The sequence below is a fragment of the Mustela nigripes genome, chromosome 8, assembly GCF_022355385.1.
Source record: "Mustela nigripes isolate SB6536 chromosome 8, MUSNIG.SB6536, whole genome shotgun sequence".
Lineage (NCBI taxonomy): Eukaryota > Metazoa > Chordata > Mammalia > Carnivora > Mustelidae > Mustela > Mustela nigripes.
This window is the reverse complement of record NC_081564.1, coordinates 22,627,843-22,644,547: the sequence shown is the minus strand read 5'-3', so window position 1 is coordinate 22,644,547 and position 16,705 is coordinate 22,627,843. Positions and strand designations below refer to the sequence as shown.

General features: G+C 58.0%; 1 protein-coding gene across 2 annotated transcripts; it reads left to right on the top strand.

The window, feature by feature from the left end:
• The first annotated feature begins 4,291 nt into the window (after positions 1-4,291).
• Positions 4,292-11,999, top strand: LIF (LIF interleukin 6 family cytokine). 2 transcript variants are annotated; one of them, XM_059408806.1, is made up of 4 exons: positions 4,292-4,430; positions 6,664-6,783; positions 8,642-8,820; positions 9,548-11,999. In XM_059408806.1, the coding sequence occupies exons 2-4, from the start codon at positions 6,765-6,767 to the stop codon at positions 9,956-9,958; spliced, it is 609 nt and encodes a 202-aa protein (XP_059264789.1). In that variant the 5' UTR covers positions 4,292-4,430; positions 6,664-6,764; the 3' UTR covers positions 9,959-11,999. The 2 variants fall into 2 exon arrangements, with proteins under 2 accessions (XP_059264789.1, XP_059264790.1); XM_059408807.1 differs by lacking the exon at positions 4,292-4,430 and having other exon boundaries at positions 6,598-6,783; positions 9,548-9,928; positions 11,078-11,999.
• The last annotated feature ends 4,706 nt before the right edge of the window (positions 12,000-16,705 follow it).

The window sequence follows — 16,705 nt, the reverse complement described above, 5'->3', positions numbered from 1 at the left end:
CAATAATAACAAAGAGGGCCACCAAGTCAGCCAGAGATATGTATGCCTCAGCTGTCTCCCACAAGCGATCAGACCAGCACAGACACGTGTGCATGCCCACAGGATCAGACACAGCCCAGCACGGACCGGTCAACACACACAGATCCCTGCCACACATGCATGCTCGCGTATGAATGCTCGTTCAGTCCTAGACCCATGGGATGCCCTGAAGGTGCTCCCAGACAGACTCAGTCTCCAGGTGGGAGGCTACCTTGGAAGGAGGGGGGGCACACGTTGGCCACTTCCTCCTGCTGCCACCTGTGGCGAGGATGAAGCATTCCCTTGGAGGAGTGAGGAAAGGCCCGTGACTATCCCCACCCCACCCAGGTGGGGCAGGGTGGGGCGGGGAGCTGGGGGTCTGAGGCTGCAGAAGGGAGTGGAAGGCGAGGGGCTGGGTCCCCCCCACCCAGGGCCTTTGTCCCACACAGGGTGATGAAAGGCCTCCAGCCTATACCAGGAGCAGCTGCCCCGCCCCGCCCCGCCCCACCCGGCCCCGACCCGCCCGCAGCACCTCCTGCCTGATCCTGAACTGGAAGGGACAGCAGGATGGCATGGAAGTCCTGAGTCCCATGCTGTCAACTGCTGAGTGACCTTGATTTGAGCAAGACACTCCTCAGCCCCTCAGGGCCAGGCTTTCATCATCGATACCAGTGGCTTACAAACGTTTTTGACCGCGACCCGCAGTTAGAAACACATCGCACCTTGCGACCGGGAGGGTGATGTGGCCGCTGACACATAGAGACAACGGAAAAAAAAAAAAAAGTTTGTGGAGGAGCACTTGCCCTTGCTCTGGGCGATGCCCCATGATTTGGCTCTTCCATTTCCTTTTTGAAAGTGCTGGCGGCAGCCCTCTGAATTAAATCCATGAGCTGCTAAGTGGCCGGCTTCCGAAACCCAGAGCGTGAAAACATTGCTCTCTCCATCCCACCTGCTCCGGTCTCGGGCCAGCGGGAGCACCTAGAGCAGGAGGTCAAGGTGCTCACAGAGACCATGCTGATGGCGGATGAGAGAGGAGAGCAGCCCATCTTCAAGATAGAGATGCTGAGGGCAGAGCCCGGCGGGGAAGTGGGCTTCATGTAACAGTGTGGGCCTCGAAGGCTGGCTTCTGACCTTGCCAATGATGTGATCAGCACACTCTGTGGGCTGCTGCTTCCCTTGCAATTTCTATCAGAATTGAAGAAAAAAATGCAGTCACTCTGATTCACCTCCAGGGGGGTGATTCCTGACGCAGAACCAGTCAGGAAATGTCCGGGTAATGATGGGGGCAGCTGGCAGCAGGCCAGGATGGTTTCTGGCCTGTGCTTGGCCCTGAGGGGTGTAGCTGGTCCCTGCCAGAGATTTGACGGGGTGAGGGTGAGAAAGAGCAGACTATAATCCCAGAACCCGGGCCTCTAGAGTCTCAAAGACAGTTGGGCTCTCCAGGACACTGAGGCGGGAAGTATTACTTATTCTCCTGCTAAGGTTCTCAAAGGCTGTCTGACCCCCCAGGAGCCACACCATGCTCTGTGGACTGAGAGGACCCAGGAGCCCTTCCTGGCCTCTCAGACCCAGGGCCCTGACTCAAGCTGGGATTTGAACCCCTCCTGGGACCACTCAGAGCTCCGACTAGAATGACCATGGTGTGCTAAGCACATTGTCTGTGTTTCCCACTGAACACCCCTCATGGCAGCACCACACGCAGCATTCCCACTTCCAGAGGGGAAATCAAGGCTCTGAGAGAGGGGCCCGGTGGCCCCCGGTCACACAGCTGGTAAGTGGTATGCGGAGGGTTCGAATCCAGGCTCTCCTGGTTCTGAGCCGCACCTTTACCCACAGGCTCTACCCCCAGCCTAGCCCTGGCTGGCCCACGGCTGACTTGCAAAGCGGCGCCAGGGGCCACAGGAAAGTCCACGATGGTTTCGTGGTGCTGCAGGGTGCAGGCTGGGACCACAGGCGTAGTGACACTTTCATTGCTCAAGTGTCGAATAATGAGGTGTTTTTGCCTTTTTGGACAGGACTCCCAACTGCCAGGGCTGTGCCAGAATTCCTGAGCTGTTCCTGCCAACTCTGGCCACCCCTCACCGGCCCTAGTCCTGGACCACAGCCTCTGACCTCCAACTGCCTCCCTGGGCCCATCTGATTCTCCTGTGCTCATTTCCCAGGTGGGAAAATCGAGGCCAGGCAGGGGCTGGGTTGCCAGAGGCTAAGAGCAGCTGCCCGTTGAGTTTTCAGAGAACTGAGATCTCCGCTGGGCACAGGGGAGGGGATGCTGAAGGAAGGAGTGGGGGCTGGCCTGGGCAGTGGGGCTTGCCCAGAGCACTCTGTTTCTGGGTCACTGGTCTTGGGGAATTCCCCAATGCCCAGAGAGCTGCTTACCTGGTGAGTAAGTACTACTGGCTACCCACACAGGATGCCTGACTGTGAGGGTACCTCCCAGCCGTCCCCCAGCTGATGGCCACTGCCACCGGCTGCCCTCTCCCCTGAGTGCCCCTGAGGCCCAGGAAAGAGACAGACAGGCAGGCAGGGGGCTGGCCCCCGCCTCCGCATCACCCCCCCCCCCGGGGCTCCGCAGGGGGCGGCTGGTGATTCAAGCCCCTTTGAGCTGAGCTATGTCTCCTTCCTTCTCAGATGGGGCCTGGGGGTGAATCAGTTCCTGGGGGCGGTGAGCCTGGGGTCAGATGCTGTCCTCAGCTCAGGCCTGGGGTGAGGAGGGGAGGGGGAGTCAGGGGCCAGGATGGGACATGAGGAGAGCGAGTGGTGCCATGCCATCCCCCCATAGGACCTGTTTTATCTTGTCTGGGGTGTCCCTGAAGAAGCTGGAGCCTATAAGGGTGTCCTTCCTCATTATCCATCAGGAGAGGGGATACAGTTCCTGTCAGCTTTCCCTCCTCAGCCCCGGAGTGTGCCCAGTGTCCTCTTTTCTAAAATGGGGACAAAAGCCCCTCCTTCCCAGTGAGGTGAGGTTCTTCACTTGGTAAGAATAAATGCTGACTTGTTGAGAGCTTGTGGAGTGCCCAGAAATGCGCAGAGCCCCACACCTCACGGCCAACCCACAGCATAGGTGCCATTGTTCCCATTTCATAGATGGAGAAACTGAGGCCAGGAACTGCTCACGTCCCCCAAAGTCCCCCGCTCAGAGGGGGCAAAACCAAATTTCCAACGTGCTGACTGAGGCCAAAGTCCATGATTCAGACCAGAGAGCTCCACAGGGTCTCTCCACGAGACATTTGGCCCAGACGGCTTTTGGAAATTGTGAAATGCTTTTAAAAAGTACTTAGCATCGCCTCTGGTGTAACCTTGAGCCAGGTGCTGTCAAGAGTACGAATGAGGCTCAGACCCCATCCAAGCCCTCCAGGAGTGAGGAAGAAGACTTGTCTCCGCTTGAGAGGAGAGAGATAGGAACAGGCAGACTCAAGCTGGTCTGAGCTGTGGGCAGGGGAGACATCCTGGAAGAAGCAGCCTATGTGCTCTTCATGAGCCTTTGCTCCTCTCAGAGCTGGAGGTGCTTGCGGTCTCAACTCGGCCTGCAAGCCAGAGGTGTGGGTTCCAGACCCTGCTCTAGTGCCTCTGCACAGAGCTGGGCAAGTGGGCTTCACTTCTCCAAGCCTCAGTTTCCCCATCTGAAAAATAAAACACCTGTGATGATCTAGGAAGGGCGAATGCGTAGCAGGCAAGAAGCTGCAGAAAAGGAGGAGGGGGTGGGCGCCTATGACAGAGTACCTAGGACAGAAAGAGCCCCTCGGGGCCCTGGGAAGGCCGACAGGTGGGCTTACTTCCTGGAGAGGGGAGATGAGCAAAGTAGGGCACAGCCACCTGGAGACAGCACCCTGGGGCCCTGACCTGGCAGAGCCCTGGTCGGCAGAAAAGGGCCCCATGTGGACCCTGATGGTCCCCCTCACCCTGAGGCGGGTCAAATCCCCAGCAGGCCCTGTGTGCAGGAGCGGGACAGCCTGGAGATGAAGTCACAGCTGGAAGGGGCCGAGCTGGGGCTGCCACTCCAGGGTGGGGCCTGGGGTCACAACCCCGGGAGCATGCAGCCAAGAAGGGAGGATGCCTTCCGTGAGGAAGCCGAGGGGAAAACACACACACACACACACACACACACTCACGAGCGCGCGCGCGCACACAGACACATACACACACACACACACACACACACACAAGCTCATAGAGAGGGAGGGAAGAAAACAAACTCCGGGAGACCAGAGCAGGCCTGGAGTGCGGTCTGGGCGGCCGATTCCTGGGGACTAAGGCCACGTTGCAGGCAGCTCTCGGCCTGGCGGCTCCAAGACCCTGCCCGAGCTTCCCCTCAGAGGCCCAGAGCAGGTGGTGCCTGGACATGGGCAGGAAAGGGAAGCCGGGCCTAGGGTGCCGAGGGGCCCACAGCTCTTGGGGAGCACGGACCAAGTCAGGTACCATGAGAGGGGAAACTGAGGCATGGGAGGGCCAGTTGGGGAGGAGTTAAGTGACTTCTAGACTCTGCCCCCACTTCCTGTTTCCTGTGGGGTGGGGCTGAGATTACATGGTGACTGGGGGTGGACTGTAGGGCTGGCATGGGATCCAGGGAGCCGGGATGCAGTACAAGGACCTGGAAGTCTACTCTGAAGGCTGGAGGGGAGAGACGGGGGCAGGAGAGTGGTGGGAAGGGCTGGCGGCCTCCAGGAGAATCAGGGCACCTAGAGAGTGTCTCAGGTGGGGGAACAAGGGGACCCATAGAGGGGTCCACAGCAGAAGCACCAGGCTGAGTCAGGTGACAGGGGACTGGGAGATGTGGCGGTAGGATTGGAGGCTGGCCCAGCATTTGTGTTCACGTGCTCCGTGTTTGTGTCAGGCCCTCACTCGGGAGAGGAGAGGAGTGGGGGGATTTTTTTGTCAGGGGAGTGGGGAGGGAAGTAAGCTGGGGTGTCTTGTGCCGTGGGGTTGCCTGAGCCTGGCAGGGGTAGGTGGGCCTCCTGGGGGTGTATGTGGACCCCATAGTAGGTGTATGGGAGGGGCAAGTGCCAGGAGGGGTCTTCTAGGGCCTTCCAAGGAAGAGACAAGGAGGGGGAGGGAGGAGGAAGGAGAGCCAGTCTGGACTCTACCAGCCTCCTCCCTGCCGGGAAGTGCCAGTTGGGATGGGCAGGTTTATCACCCCACATCCCATGTCCTCCTAGGACATGGGGGAAGTGAGCCTGGATAGGGCAGAGTGTGTGTGGGGGAAGGGGGACCGCAGCAGGCACGAGGGCTCGTCCTGGCACGATGAGGGAGGAACGCGTGGTTGGGCAGGTCTGGGATGTGGCAAGAGGCAGGAGCTGGGAGCATGCATGGAGGATGGGTGAGGGGTTGAGCAGGGGCCTGAGAAAGGTGGTGGGTCTCCCTGCCTCAGGAAACCAACTCTTCTGCCTTGTTTCCTGGTTAGAGTCAGGCCGGAGGGCTGGGGTGAGCTCCCCAGGGGAATGGGACAGAGGGTGGCCCTGGCAAATTGGGGAGACAGTACGGTGCCAGATAGGTGTTCTTCACATCATTTTTTAGAAATGCCTTCTGTGGGGAGGAGTCCCGTGCTCATTTTGCCCTAGTCTCCACCATTCCTTCCTGCCTGTCCTCACATGTTTATGAATCTAATTGGTCATGATAGACACCAGAATTTATTTGTGACCCTGCCTTACAGACTCTAGAAATACCTTTTTGGGGGGTTACCATTATTCTCTGAGCCCAAGGGCGCTTCCAAGGTTGGGGGCTGGGGCAAGCTATTTCTCTTCTCCCAAGCCAGGCCCTCAGCATCCTGAGGAAGAAACCTGGGTCTGATCCGCTAAGCCTCCCCGGGTCTCTGCTCCAGGTGTCCCTCCAGAATGGAAATGCTCCCTGAAGGGGGAGATTGGACCACAAAGAGTTTAGGTAAACCCCCGACACACAACACCTTCCCAGAAGCTCCTCCTTAGGCTGTCCCCCAAGAACTGAGTCACCGCAACCTCCCTGCTCCCCTATCTTCCCAGCTCCTCCCCAGCCTCACAGGTATCAGCAATGGAGGCTTGCTAGTGGTGGTCAGGAGGTCTGACCCCGTGGGACTCTGGGCAACCTGTGCCCTTCGAAGCCCCACTTGGCCCCAGTAGCAATGGGCAGGTTGGAGGAGGCTACGTCTGAGGTGCCCACAGAACTCCAGTTCTGCTTTATCACGGTCTAAAGTCCAAGCAGGGCCCCAGCCCCTCTTCCTGGAGCCTCCTTCTCAGCCAAGCCCCAGACTGCCTCCTCCCCCCTGCCCCCAAAATCCCTTGATCACGGGGCCACAGGGGCCAGCCTCCATCTGCTTGCCTAGTGTCGAGCCACCTCCCCAAACCCAGGTGAGTCAGGGCTGTCTGGAGCACCTGCAGCCCCAGGGACCCTGATGACTGGAGCCTCGGGACAATCCTCGCACTCCCCAACTTCAAAGAACTCCTAGGGCAAGCCACTCAGGAAAACCACAGGGTGTTTTGTTGAAGAGTTCATTATAATTTTATCAATCAAATTCTTAGAAGAGGAAAAAAGTCTGCTCTCTCCACCCTCCCCCTTCACTGCCCCCCCCACTCTCACTTTCTTCCATTCATAATTTCCTATGATGCACCTCAAACGACTTCCTGGACGGGGATCCCTGCTAAATATAGCTGTTTCTCTCTCTGTCTTACAACACAGGCTCCAGTATATAAATCAGGCAAATTCCCCGTTGAGCATGAACCTCTGAAAACTGCCCGCGTCTAAGGTCTCCTCCAAAGCCTTCTGGAGTCCAGCCCATAATGAAGGTCTTGGCGGCAGGTAAATCCACCCGCCCCGCGCCGGCTTCCGCGCCCCACGGAGGGTGCTGCGGCGACTTGGGACACTTGGCGATCGCGAGCGGGACACCCACTCGCCGAAGACACACGGACACTTGGGGCACCGGTGCAGCCGGCCCGGGCCGCTGGAGGCGCTGGGTGGCGGCCGGGAGCGAGCGCAGGCACATGGTCCCGGCACCGCGCGCTCAGCGTCCGGGGGCCGGCAGGTTGGCGGGCGAGGGAGGGGGCCGCCGCAGTCTTCCTCCCGCTCCTCCTCCTCCTCCTCCTCCTCCTCCTCCTCCTCCTCCTCCTCCTCTCTCCTGCCACTCTCCCGTGTGCTCTTCCCGCTCTGCTTTCTCCCGATTCACCCTCCCTCTTTCTTTCTTTCTTTCTTTCTGTCTGTCTGTCTGTCTTTCCGCTTTCTCTTTTCCAACCGCGTCCCGGGCTGCTCCCAGGGAGGCGCAGCGACCTCCGAGCAGCTTGCAAACTCCGGCCAGGACGGAAGCAGGTGCCGCCTCCATCTGCTAGTGCCTGGAAAGCTGTGATCTTTGCTAGGTGAGCAGGGGCTGTGGGGGCCCCCCAACCATCCCGGGGTCTCAGTGCTGCCTGGGGATGCTGGGAGGAACAGGGGACCCAGAAGAAGTGAACTTGAGGCTGCCACTGCCCCAACGGGGGAGATCCCAGTGCTCCAGCGCCCCCCTTCACCCCAGCCTCACCGGTTCTCCAGCCTCACTGGTCTGCTGCCCCTAGCTCCTGCTGCTGGGCCACTGGGAGAGGCCCCTGGGAGGGAACCGGAGAGAGTAAAGCAGGGAAGCAGGCTCCCTGGGGGGAGGGGCGACCCAGAACAGGCCCGGACCGCTCCCAGCTCTCCTGTCACCTTTCACTTTCCTTCCTCCTCCGCCCACCTGGCTGCCGGCGACCTTTTTCCCTTTTCTCTTTTCTGGTTGCACCATTTCCTCTCCCTCCCCAAGGCTCTGAGAGCCTGCAGGACCCCAGGATTCTCCTTGTCCTAACCTGGCGCCTGGGGCAAATGGTAAATAAGAGGGGGGTGGCATGTAGGTCTGGGGGACAGGAAATTCTGAGTGATGATTTGGGGTTAGAGAAGGGGGCAGAATTGCAGAATTGGGGTGGAGCTGAGGGTCCTAAATATAAGAATGGCCCCATTGGGAGAAGAGCAATGGAAGAGATGGGGGAGGGTGGCAGAATTTTTGGAGCCAAACCCAGCCTCACCGGTTCTCCAGCCTCACTGGTCTGCTGCCCCTAGCTCCCAGAGGAATCAAGTGACAGGTTTGGGAGGGAGAAGAGTGTCCGCAGAAGATCCGCACCTCCGAACCCCGGGTTCCCATGGGAGCCTGATCTGGGAGCTAATTCCTGCAAAGGACCAGGGGGCATGAAGCAATGCACAAGAATCTGGACCATCCTGTGAGGTGGGAAGATAGGGACCTCTCTGTCCCTTGAGACCTGCTGGGCCTGGGGCATAGTGTCTTCCAGCCTGAGGGGGGCAGGAAGCCTCAGGGTTTTTTTGCCTTCCTGAGGGAAAGGGCTGGATGGTTCCTGTCATGCTGGACCCAGCTCCCAGCAGGTGGGAACAGCTCATGTCCTACCCCCTTCCTCCTCTCAGGAGAGAGAGAAGGAAAAAACAAGGGAGTGGAGAGAAGCAGAGATAGAGATCTGGAGAGAGGGAATTGGACAGAAACAGATGCAGTGAGACAATGAAAACTAGAAGCAGCCTGGGGAAGACAGAGCTGGAGGTGGGCTGGGGGGCATTGGTGTCCCTGGGGAGAAGAGGTGTATCTTCTGCTCCGAGCCCCCTTGCTCATCCCCAGCCACCCTGCTCATGGCTCCTTCCTGCGTGTTCCTAGGAGTTGTGCCCCTGCTGCTGGTTCTGCACTGGAAACACGGAGCAGGGACCCCCCTTCCCATCACCCCAGTCAACGCCACCTGTGCCACCCGCCACCCATGTCACAGCAACCTCATGAACCAGATCAGGAACCAACTGGCGCAGCTCAATGGCAGTGCCAATGCTCTCTTTATTCTCTATGTAAGTCCCCCCTTCTAGGTCCTGAGGGTGGGGGGTGTGGCTCCACAGACCTGGGCTGGTGGGGCTGGCTTGGGAAGAGATCGAGTTTGGAGCCGGCAGGAGAGAATGGGGAAAGGGCTTGGTTCAACAACAATCCCCTACCCGCCACAGCTTCAGGGGCGTGGGGGTGCCCCTCCCCCAGCCCAGGCTCAGACTGGAAGCCACTTTTCCAAGGTGTCCAGTTGGGTCTGGGCAGAGCTGAGGGGAAAAGCGGGAAGCTGGGCACTGCTGGTCTAGGCATTCCTCCACCACGTGGAGCAGGAGGCCAATGAGGGACAGAGAGGAAGAGGGGTGACTGGGGAGATGCTGCTGTTGGGAGAGAAAGTGGGCTGTGGGTGTCTGGGGTGCAAAGCCGTCCAGGAAGAAGGCGCGTACGGTGGGTGAAAGGGCAAGTGTGTGTGGCACACCCACAGAAGGTGAGACGGGGTGTTTTCCTTTCCGTCCCCATATGATCTTGAGTGAGGGGGACGAGAGTCCCTTGATGCTTCACCACGTGCGTGCGTTCACACCATTGATTACTCCGGGCTCTCACAGTGCTCCTGAGATGCCTAGAGGGCGAGTAGCTGGGTCTCTATGCCAGAAGCAGGAAATGGACCCAAGAGCTTGCCCAGAGGCTTGGCGGTAGGGCTGGAACCCTCAACCCTGACCACCCCCAACGTCACCACCCCTCTCCCTCTCTGCTCCTCAGTACACGGCCCAGGGGGAGCCGTTCCCCAACAACCTGGACAAGCTGTGTGGCCCCAATGTGACAGACTTCCCGCCATTCCACGCCAACGGCACAGAGAAGACACGGCTCGTGGAGCTCTACCGTATCATCGCGTACCTTGGTGCCTCCCTGGGCAACATCACCCGGGACCAGAAGGTCCTCAATCCCAACGCCCTCAGCCTCCACAGCAAGCTGAACGCCACGGCGGACATCCTGCGGGGCCTCCTCAGCAATGTGCTCTGCCGCCTGTGTAACAAGTACCATGTGGCCCACGTGGACGTGGCCTATGGCCCTGACACCTCGGGCAAAGACGTCTTTCAGAAGAAGAAGTTGGGCTGTCAGCTCCTGGGGAAGTATAAGCAGGTCATTGCCGTGGTGGCCCAGGCCTTCTAGATGGGAGGTCTTGAAGCCTGCAGGGAACACCCTGAGATCCTAGGCTCAGGCAGCTCTCAGACTGTGGCCATGGCCCAGAGTATCGCCAGGCCAAATTGGGGGCTGCCGGCAGACCCCCGAGGGTTCCTGGCCAGTCCACTCCCCTTAGGGTGGGCTGTGATAAAGCCAAGCAGTGCCAATTAGGAGAAGGTCCCCTCCTGTGGGAGACTACAGCCAGACACCAGGGTGTTGGGCTGGTGAGGGGATTGTGGGCTGGACCTCTGTCCCCACTTGGCCCACTTGGCTAGGGGCTTTGTGAGAAAACTGCACAAGTTGTCCATGGTGACTCTGACTGTGGGGCCCGACGGCAGGAGTCAGATCCACAGAATTACCACCATCGGTGCCTTTGCTGCCCCTTCCGGAGTCTTTGGAAAGTTTGACGGAGCTCAAACAGGCCAGAGGGGCTAGGATCCAGAGGACTCCTTGGGCCCCTATAAGTATAGTGAGTAGAAGAGAGAAAGGGGAGCTCTGGTTTAAGATATTCCTTTTCTTGAGCATGATCGGAGAGCTCAGGCTTAGAGACTGGACTGTGAAACAGAAAGTTCCAGAAAGAGCTCACTGGGATTCAGGCCTCTAGGGAGGCTGAGAGGCTACCTTCAGGCTTGGGAAGGTAGAGAGGTCCTGAGAGCCTTCGCAGGCTCTCCTTCCCTACAGTCTTTCCTGAAGCCCGGGATGGCCAGGATCTGGTGGTTGGACCTGGAGGTGGGGTTTGGGGAGGTGGCAAAGTTAGGTGAAGAGGTTCCGAGGGCACCCAGAGTCTTCCTTCTGGGCCGGGGTCTGTAAGGGATGGGAAGGGATGGGAAGAACTGGGTAGTTCAGGGTGGCAGCTCACATCCGGGACCCCTGGAGGTCCCGTGAGGTCACACAAAGGTACTTGATGGGGACTAGAGGCCATCTCTGGTTCCTAGAACAAGGGGACAGCAGAACCTGAGGTCAGGGTCTTAGTAAGCCTGAGAGCCAAGAGTGCTGTGTGTCTGACCCAGCACGATTGTCTATTTATTATGATGCCCTATTTATATTAACTTATTGGTGCTTTAAATGGCAAAGTAAGTTTCCCTTTCCCTGCTTCCTACTCAACAGAAATAATACGATGTCTCATAGAAGAGCCAGGGCCCAGCCTTCACAGGGACTGGTCCTGAAGTCAAAGATGTTACAAGTAGAAGAAGCCTTACGGGTGAAGCTCAGAAGAGAGTCAGGATCGGAGAGAACTGGTCACCGGGGTGGGGGACAGGGGACCCGCCTCCATACCCCATCTCAACTGTGGCCTGATTTGGGGATATCAAGATCCTGGGTTCATGGCAGGCTGGGCGGGCTTGTGGAGTGATGGCCTGGGGGCCTTCTCCTAGGGCCGCCATCTTGCTTGGCTCCAGGGGGCTCACTCAACACTGTGTTTTCTGGCAGTTCCTTGGAATTGTGCTGTGAGGGGTAACATTCGCGGCTAAGAGGGTGCCCGGGAACCCTGGGTAAGGCAGTCCTGGTGGCCCGCTCTGCTGCTGTTTCCTTGTTCCCATGCTGTCTCTAGACCAGCAAGGGGCTCTGGAACCGTCCTGAGCCAGCATCCAGCATGCTTGCACACAGTGGGGAAGCTCCTGCTCGGGTGGGCCAAACACCCACAAAGGGCCAGAGGGCCTGGGTGGACCTCTGGGAAGCTGGAGCAGTGCAGGGAGGAGCTCCCTGCTCTGGAGAGGAGGATAGGGAGGCCCTGGGCCCACGACCAGGAAGCTGTGGTCCCTCCTGCCCCACCTCCCCCCACGCCCCCACCCATGTCTGGGCTCCCAGGCAGGGAACCCGATCCTTTCCTTTGTGCTGGGGCCAGGCAAGTGGAGAAACGCCCTCCAGTCTGGGAGCAAGGGAGGGGGTGCCGAGCTGGGGCAGCTGCTAAGAGGAACATTCTGGCTTCTTCTCAAACCCTGAGCGGGTGGCGGTCCTAGCAGTTCAGCCAATGCTCTTATGGTACTTTACACTCACTTTGCACCTCTCTGTCTTCCCTGAGCACTTTACCCTGGGGGCAGGGGGGCGGGTGGGCAGCCAGCAGGGGTGGGGGTAGGGTGGGGGCAAGGTGGTTTTGTGGCAGGTGGCAGAGGAGACCATGACAGCCACAGGTTTTCTGAGGCTGTCCTAATCTGGGTCACACTCACCCTCATCCGGTGTCTTCGCCTCCTACCTCCTTCCAGCACTTTGCTCCCTTGGTGAACCTGACTCAGAAGGCTTGGGCCAGCTGGATCTTCCATCATCCCGTCCCCTCAAGTATACCAGCTACCGTGCTGAGCCCACCTGGGCAGGGTATGAGGCTCAAGGACCAAGGGAATCTCTTCCCCTGGGCCCAACACCACCTCTCTGCCTCGCTCCCACGGCCTCTGCCCTCTCCCTTCCCCACCCCCATCTCCTGCTCTGCTCCTCAATCCCCATCCCATCCCCCACACCCTTTCTCGAACCAGTCCAGCAGACCACTTTGCACAGCAGCCCGAAATTATGGAGCCTTTGTGCGGAAAAAGCTTTGCAGGGCAGGAAGCTGTCCTTTTCCTCATTTTTCATCTGCTGGTATTGACCCACACCTGCATCCTGGGTCAAGAGTAGGGAGGAGGAACAGGCTGTCAGCAGAGGAGGGGGTAGGACAAATAATTTGGCAATTGATGGAGAAAGGAGTATTGGGAACTTTTACTTATTTAAAAAACATTTTAAGCAAAAAAAGCACCACCGGTTTCTTTGCCTCTCCTCCCCCCTTCTCCTTGCCTCCTCCTTGGGGATGCCCCCTGCCCCCTCTTCACAAGGAACCCAGCCCCACCTGGCTGGCTCTCTAGAATAGACGGAGCCTATGGGGTTGGAGGCCAGAATCAAGTGAGAATTTCCCTTCAGATGGTACAGATGTCCCCACTTTTCGGGTCACCCCCACCCTTGCGCCTCGATCCCAGTACCTGGGCATCTCTCCCGTCCACACTGCTAGCCCATTTTGTCCCTCTGTGTTTCTCTCCTTCCTTTCTACTGGATAGGACTTGGCCCTGAGGGACAAATTCCTCTTTGATGAATGTACCCTGTGGGAATGTTTCATACTGACAGATTATTTTTATTTATTCAATGTCATATTTAAAATATTTATTTTTTATACTGAAGGAATACTTTTTTTTTTTTTTTAAGAAAAAAGAGAAATTAATAAAGAATCTGCTCTTGGCAAGCTCTCCAGACTGTACTGATGTGGGGAGACAGGGGCGGGGGGGTTGGGACTTTCTCTGTCTTGGACACCCAGTCTAGTGGAGTTCTCCTCGACAAAGGGCAGGGAGGTGGTGGAGGGGGCACTTCCACTGGGCAAGGATGCTGGCATGGGTGGGTGGGGTGGGCAGAACAGGCACAGGTGGAACAAGATGGCTGGGGTTCCAGATCGTGGCGTGCCATCCAGAAAGGCCCCTGCCCCTCCCGTCTCACAGTAGCCCCGTGAGATTCTAAGAGTCATCATCCCCATTTCACAGAGAGGGAAACAGTCTCAGCAATGAAGCCACTTGCCCAGGTCCCACTGGCAGACTGTTTTGGCCCACCCCTTAGCTCCACATTTCATGTTCTTTCTGCAGCATGGAACCCCAGGGATCTAGAAGAGACCAGCTGCCAATTTTCTGTCCTCAGTGGCCCGGTGACTGTCCAAGGGGAGCTAAAGAGCATAGGCATGAATGACCCTGGAGCAGGAAGTCTAAGGGTCCTGCCCAGGATTGTGGCAGATGCTGGCACCAGGACCAAGGCTTTTCTGGGCCTGAGCAGCTCTCCCGCAGTGGACACTGCTGTCCTGTCCCTCTGTTTCACACCTGGGGGCCCCTTTCCATGCCAACCTTATTCTCAGTTTCCTGGGACTTCTCCCTTGGGGAATAAGGGAGGTTAGAATGAGATAACCATAGACACAGGGACCCTGGGGTTTGGGTCTGAGGTTCTCCCAGCTGAGATTCATTTGAGGATTTGGACAGTTTTTCTGAGAGTCACCTCCTCACTCACTCATGAATGTTTAGAAGTGTCAGGCCCTGTGTTGGTTTTGAAAGGTGAATAGGATAAAATCTAGGCCTTCTGGAAGCTCACAGGTTACTGGGGACAATCAGTGAGGGCATTCGGGAGGATGTGAGTGATGGAAGAGGCACATAGAAGGTGCCAGAAGCCGAGGTGGAGAGGGCAATCACAACACTGGGCGTCGGCAGGGGCTCAGCCGGTGGTCCTCCCTCTCACACTCAGAAAGGAGGAGGCTTTCTTCAGTCTCGGGGAAAACAGAGCCTGCCCTGGGACTGGTTCTGAGGGTGATTTCTCCATTGAGACCCACGGGGGGGTGGGTGGTAGTCATCATGTGACAGGCCTTCCAGCGAGTGGGTTCCTAGGGGGCTGTTTCGGCAGCGGTCTTTGCAAAAACCGTTGCCCAGCATCCAATGCAGCCCAAAGAAAGGGATTCTACAAGAACCCAGGATGACACAGGCGCAAACTGGGGCTTCGGCCCAGCCCAACAGTGGGCTTCTGAGTCCCGAGAGGGCAGCAGGGGCTGGCCGTGCCTCAAAAGCTCCCTCTGTCCCCAGAAATTTGAAGAACATTTTTATGGATGTGTAATAGACCCACGAAATGGACACGTCCCTCCTCCTCCCTCCCGGAAGGTTCTGTGAGCCTGGAGTGATGCCAGGTGGTGGATGAGGGGAAGGTGGGAAGGAGGGCACCATGACAAAGGCAGGGATTTGGGGAGGGGGTGGTCAGTGGGCCTTGAGTCTTGGCCCCTGCCTTGCTCCAAGGCTACTTGGATCCTCCAGTGCTGAGCAGAAAATCTTTTACTGGCCACTGGCTCCTGTGTCCAAGACACTTCCCACGCCCCCTCCTGCCTGAGCAGAACCCAGCTTGAATCTGTCCCTTTGACTTGGGGGAAGCACCGCCCTGCTTTGGCCTTAGTGGAGGGGCCAAATATTTCAATTATGAGGACGTGGTCAAGCCCTGCCCACTGAGGCCTCAGTGACTGGCAGCGGAGAGAGGGTGTCTCTGGGGGGAGAGGTGTGGGGGTGGGGGATGTGATGAGGGAGCCGCAGACAGGGCAAGGGGACAGGAGGCTGAGCGGGGAGTGGGGGGGTGGGGGGCGGTTAGCAGAGCAGACAGGCCTTCTCTGCTGGCTGAGAACAAAACCACCGCTGGGAGGGAAAATATGTGTGGGGCATTTTTGTAATTCCAAGAGACTTGGTCCAGCTCTTGCCCCGGACGGTCAATGAATCAAAGCCAGGAATGGCTCTACCTGTCAGCAGGCTTTCTCCTGGCTCTGCTCACCCAGGCCCCACCCCTCCGCCCTGGCAGGCCAGCTGGAACCCTCCCAGTTCCCCAGAAGGATGGTTGGCTCTTCGAGGAAGAGTGTGTCATAGGCAAAGGGCAGACGTAGGCAGCCTACGGTAGAACTCTTCGCTTCCTCCTCTGCCGGCTCTCCTGGTCCCCTCTTGGAGAGGGGTGTAGCCTACGTCGCCTGCGTCGCCCACTCCAGTGGGTTGAACCGTGGCCCCTGGAAAAAAACATCCTCTTCCTAGTCCCTGGAACCTGCGAATGTGTCCTTATTTGGAAAAAGAATTTTTGCAGATGTAATTAAGTGAAGGACCTCCAGGTGAGATCATCCCAAATGAACTGAGTGAGCCTCAAGTCCAAGGACAGTTGTCTTCTAAGAGACATGCAGAGGGAAGAAGAGAGAAGGAGGCCCCGTGAGGGCAGAGGGAGGGACGCAGAGGGACGCAGCCAGGAGCCAGAGAAAGCCTAAGGCCACAAGACACTGGAAGACACTGGAGGGGTCCTTTTCTAGAGCCTTGCCAACCCCTGAATTTTACCTCCGGGAGCTAAGAAATTTAGAATCGAGGCCCTACCCGAGACAGGCTGAATTGCAATCTGTATTTCAGGGTGATTCTCAGGGGATTCTGTTCCCTTGAGTCTGAGAAGGGCTGACATAGGGTAAGCACCCTGACCAGGGCCGCAGGAGTTCAGACAAGCCTGTGAAATTCTTTGCACCCTGGTGTCCTCACCTGTCACGTGGGCCTCCTACGAACGTTGAGCGGAATAGTCTAGGTAATGTCTGGCACGTCGGCTGAGTGGCCAGGTAGCACAAGAAAAACCACATCCCCCGCCTCTTCCTCATTGTCCTCAAGGGCCATCCAGTCTCAAGTCATTTCTAGAAATTTCGAAAGCCCCTCTACAATGATGACTCTCCTAAGGAAAACCTCAGGTCTCCTGTAGGCAGCAGAGGAGGTATTGGGGTGCCAGGCGCCTTTCATCTCCCCTCTCCCCCAGCCCCTGGCCCTGGCTGGGGACCTAGCCCCCAGTGCCTCCTCGCCCGCTCAGCCTGTGGCATCTTTTAGTTGCTTCCCTCCCCCCAGGGACCCCAGGGAGGTCCTGCTTCCCAGCAGCAGTGAACCCCCGAGGGAGGTCCTGGAGGATGGGGAGCCGATTGTGAGGTCAGCCCCACGTCAGCCCCTCTCACTTTCCCTGCCGTGGCTGGGAAGAGGCTGCTGAGCGGGTGCCAGCCACGGAGGAGGTCTGTCCCCTGCTCCCGGGCCAGACCACAGGCAGCCAGGCTGGGCTGCAGCCAGGCTGTGGGGGGAGGTGTTCTCAGCCCCTAAGCTCCTCTCCGTCTGGCCCTGGGGACCCCTCCCCGACCCCAGATCCCAGCAACCACCCAGGGTTCTTTCAAGCAGGTGAGGTCATTTTCTCCACCAGACCAGCCTGATGCAAAGA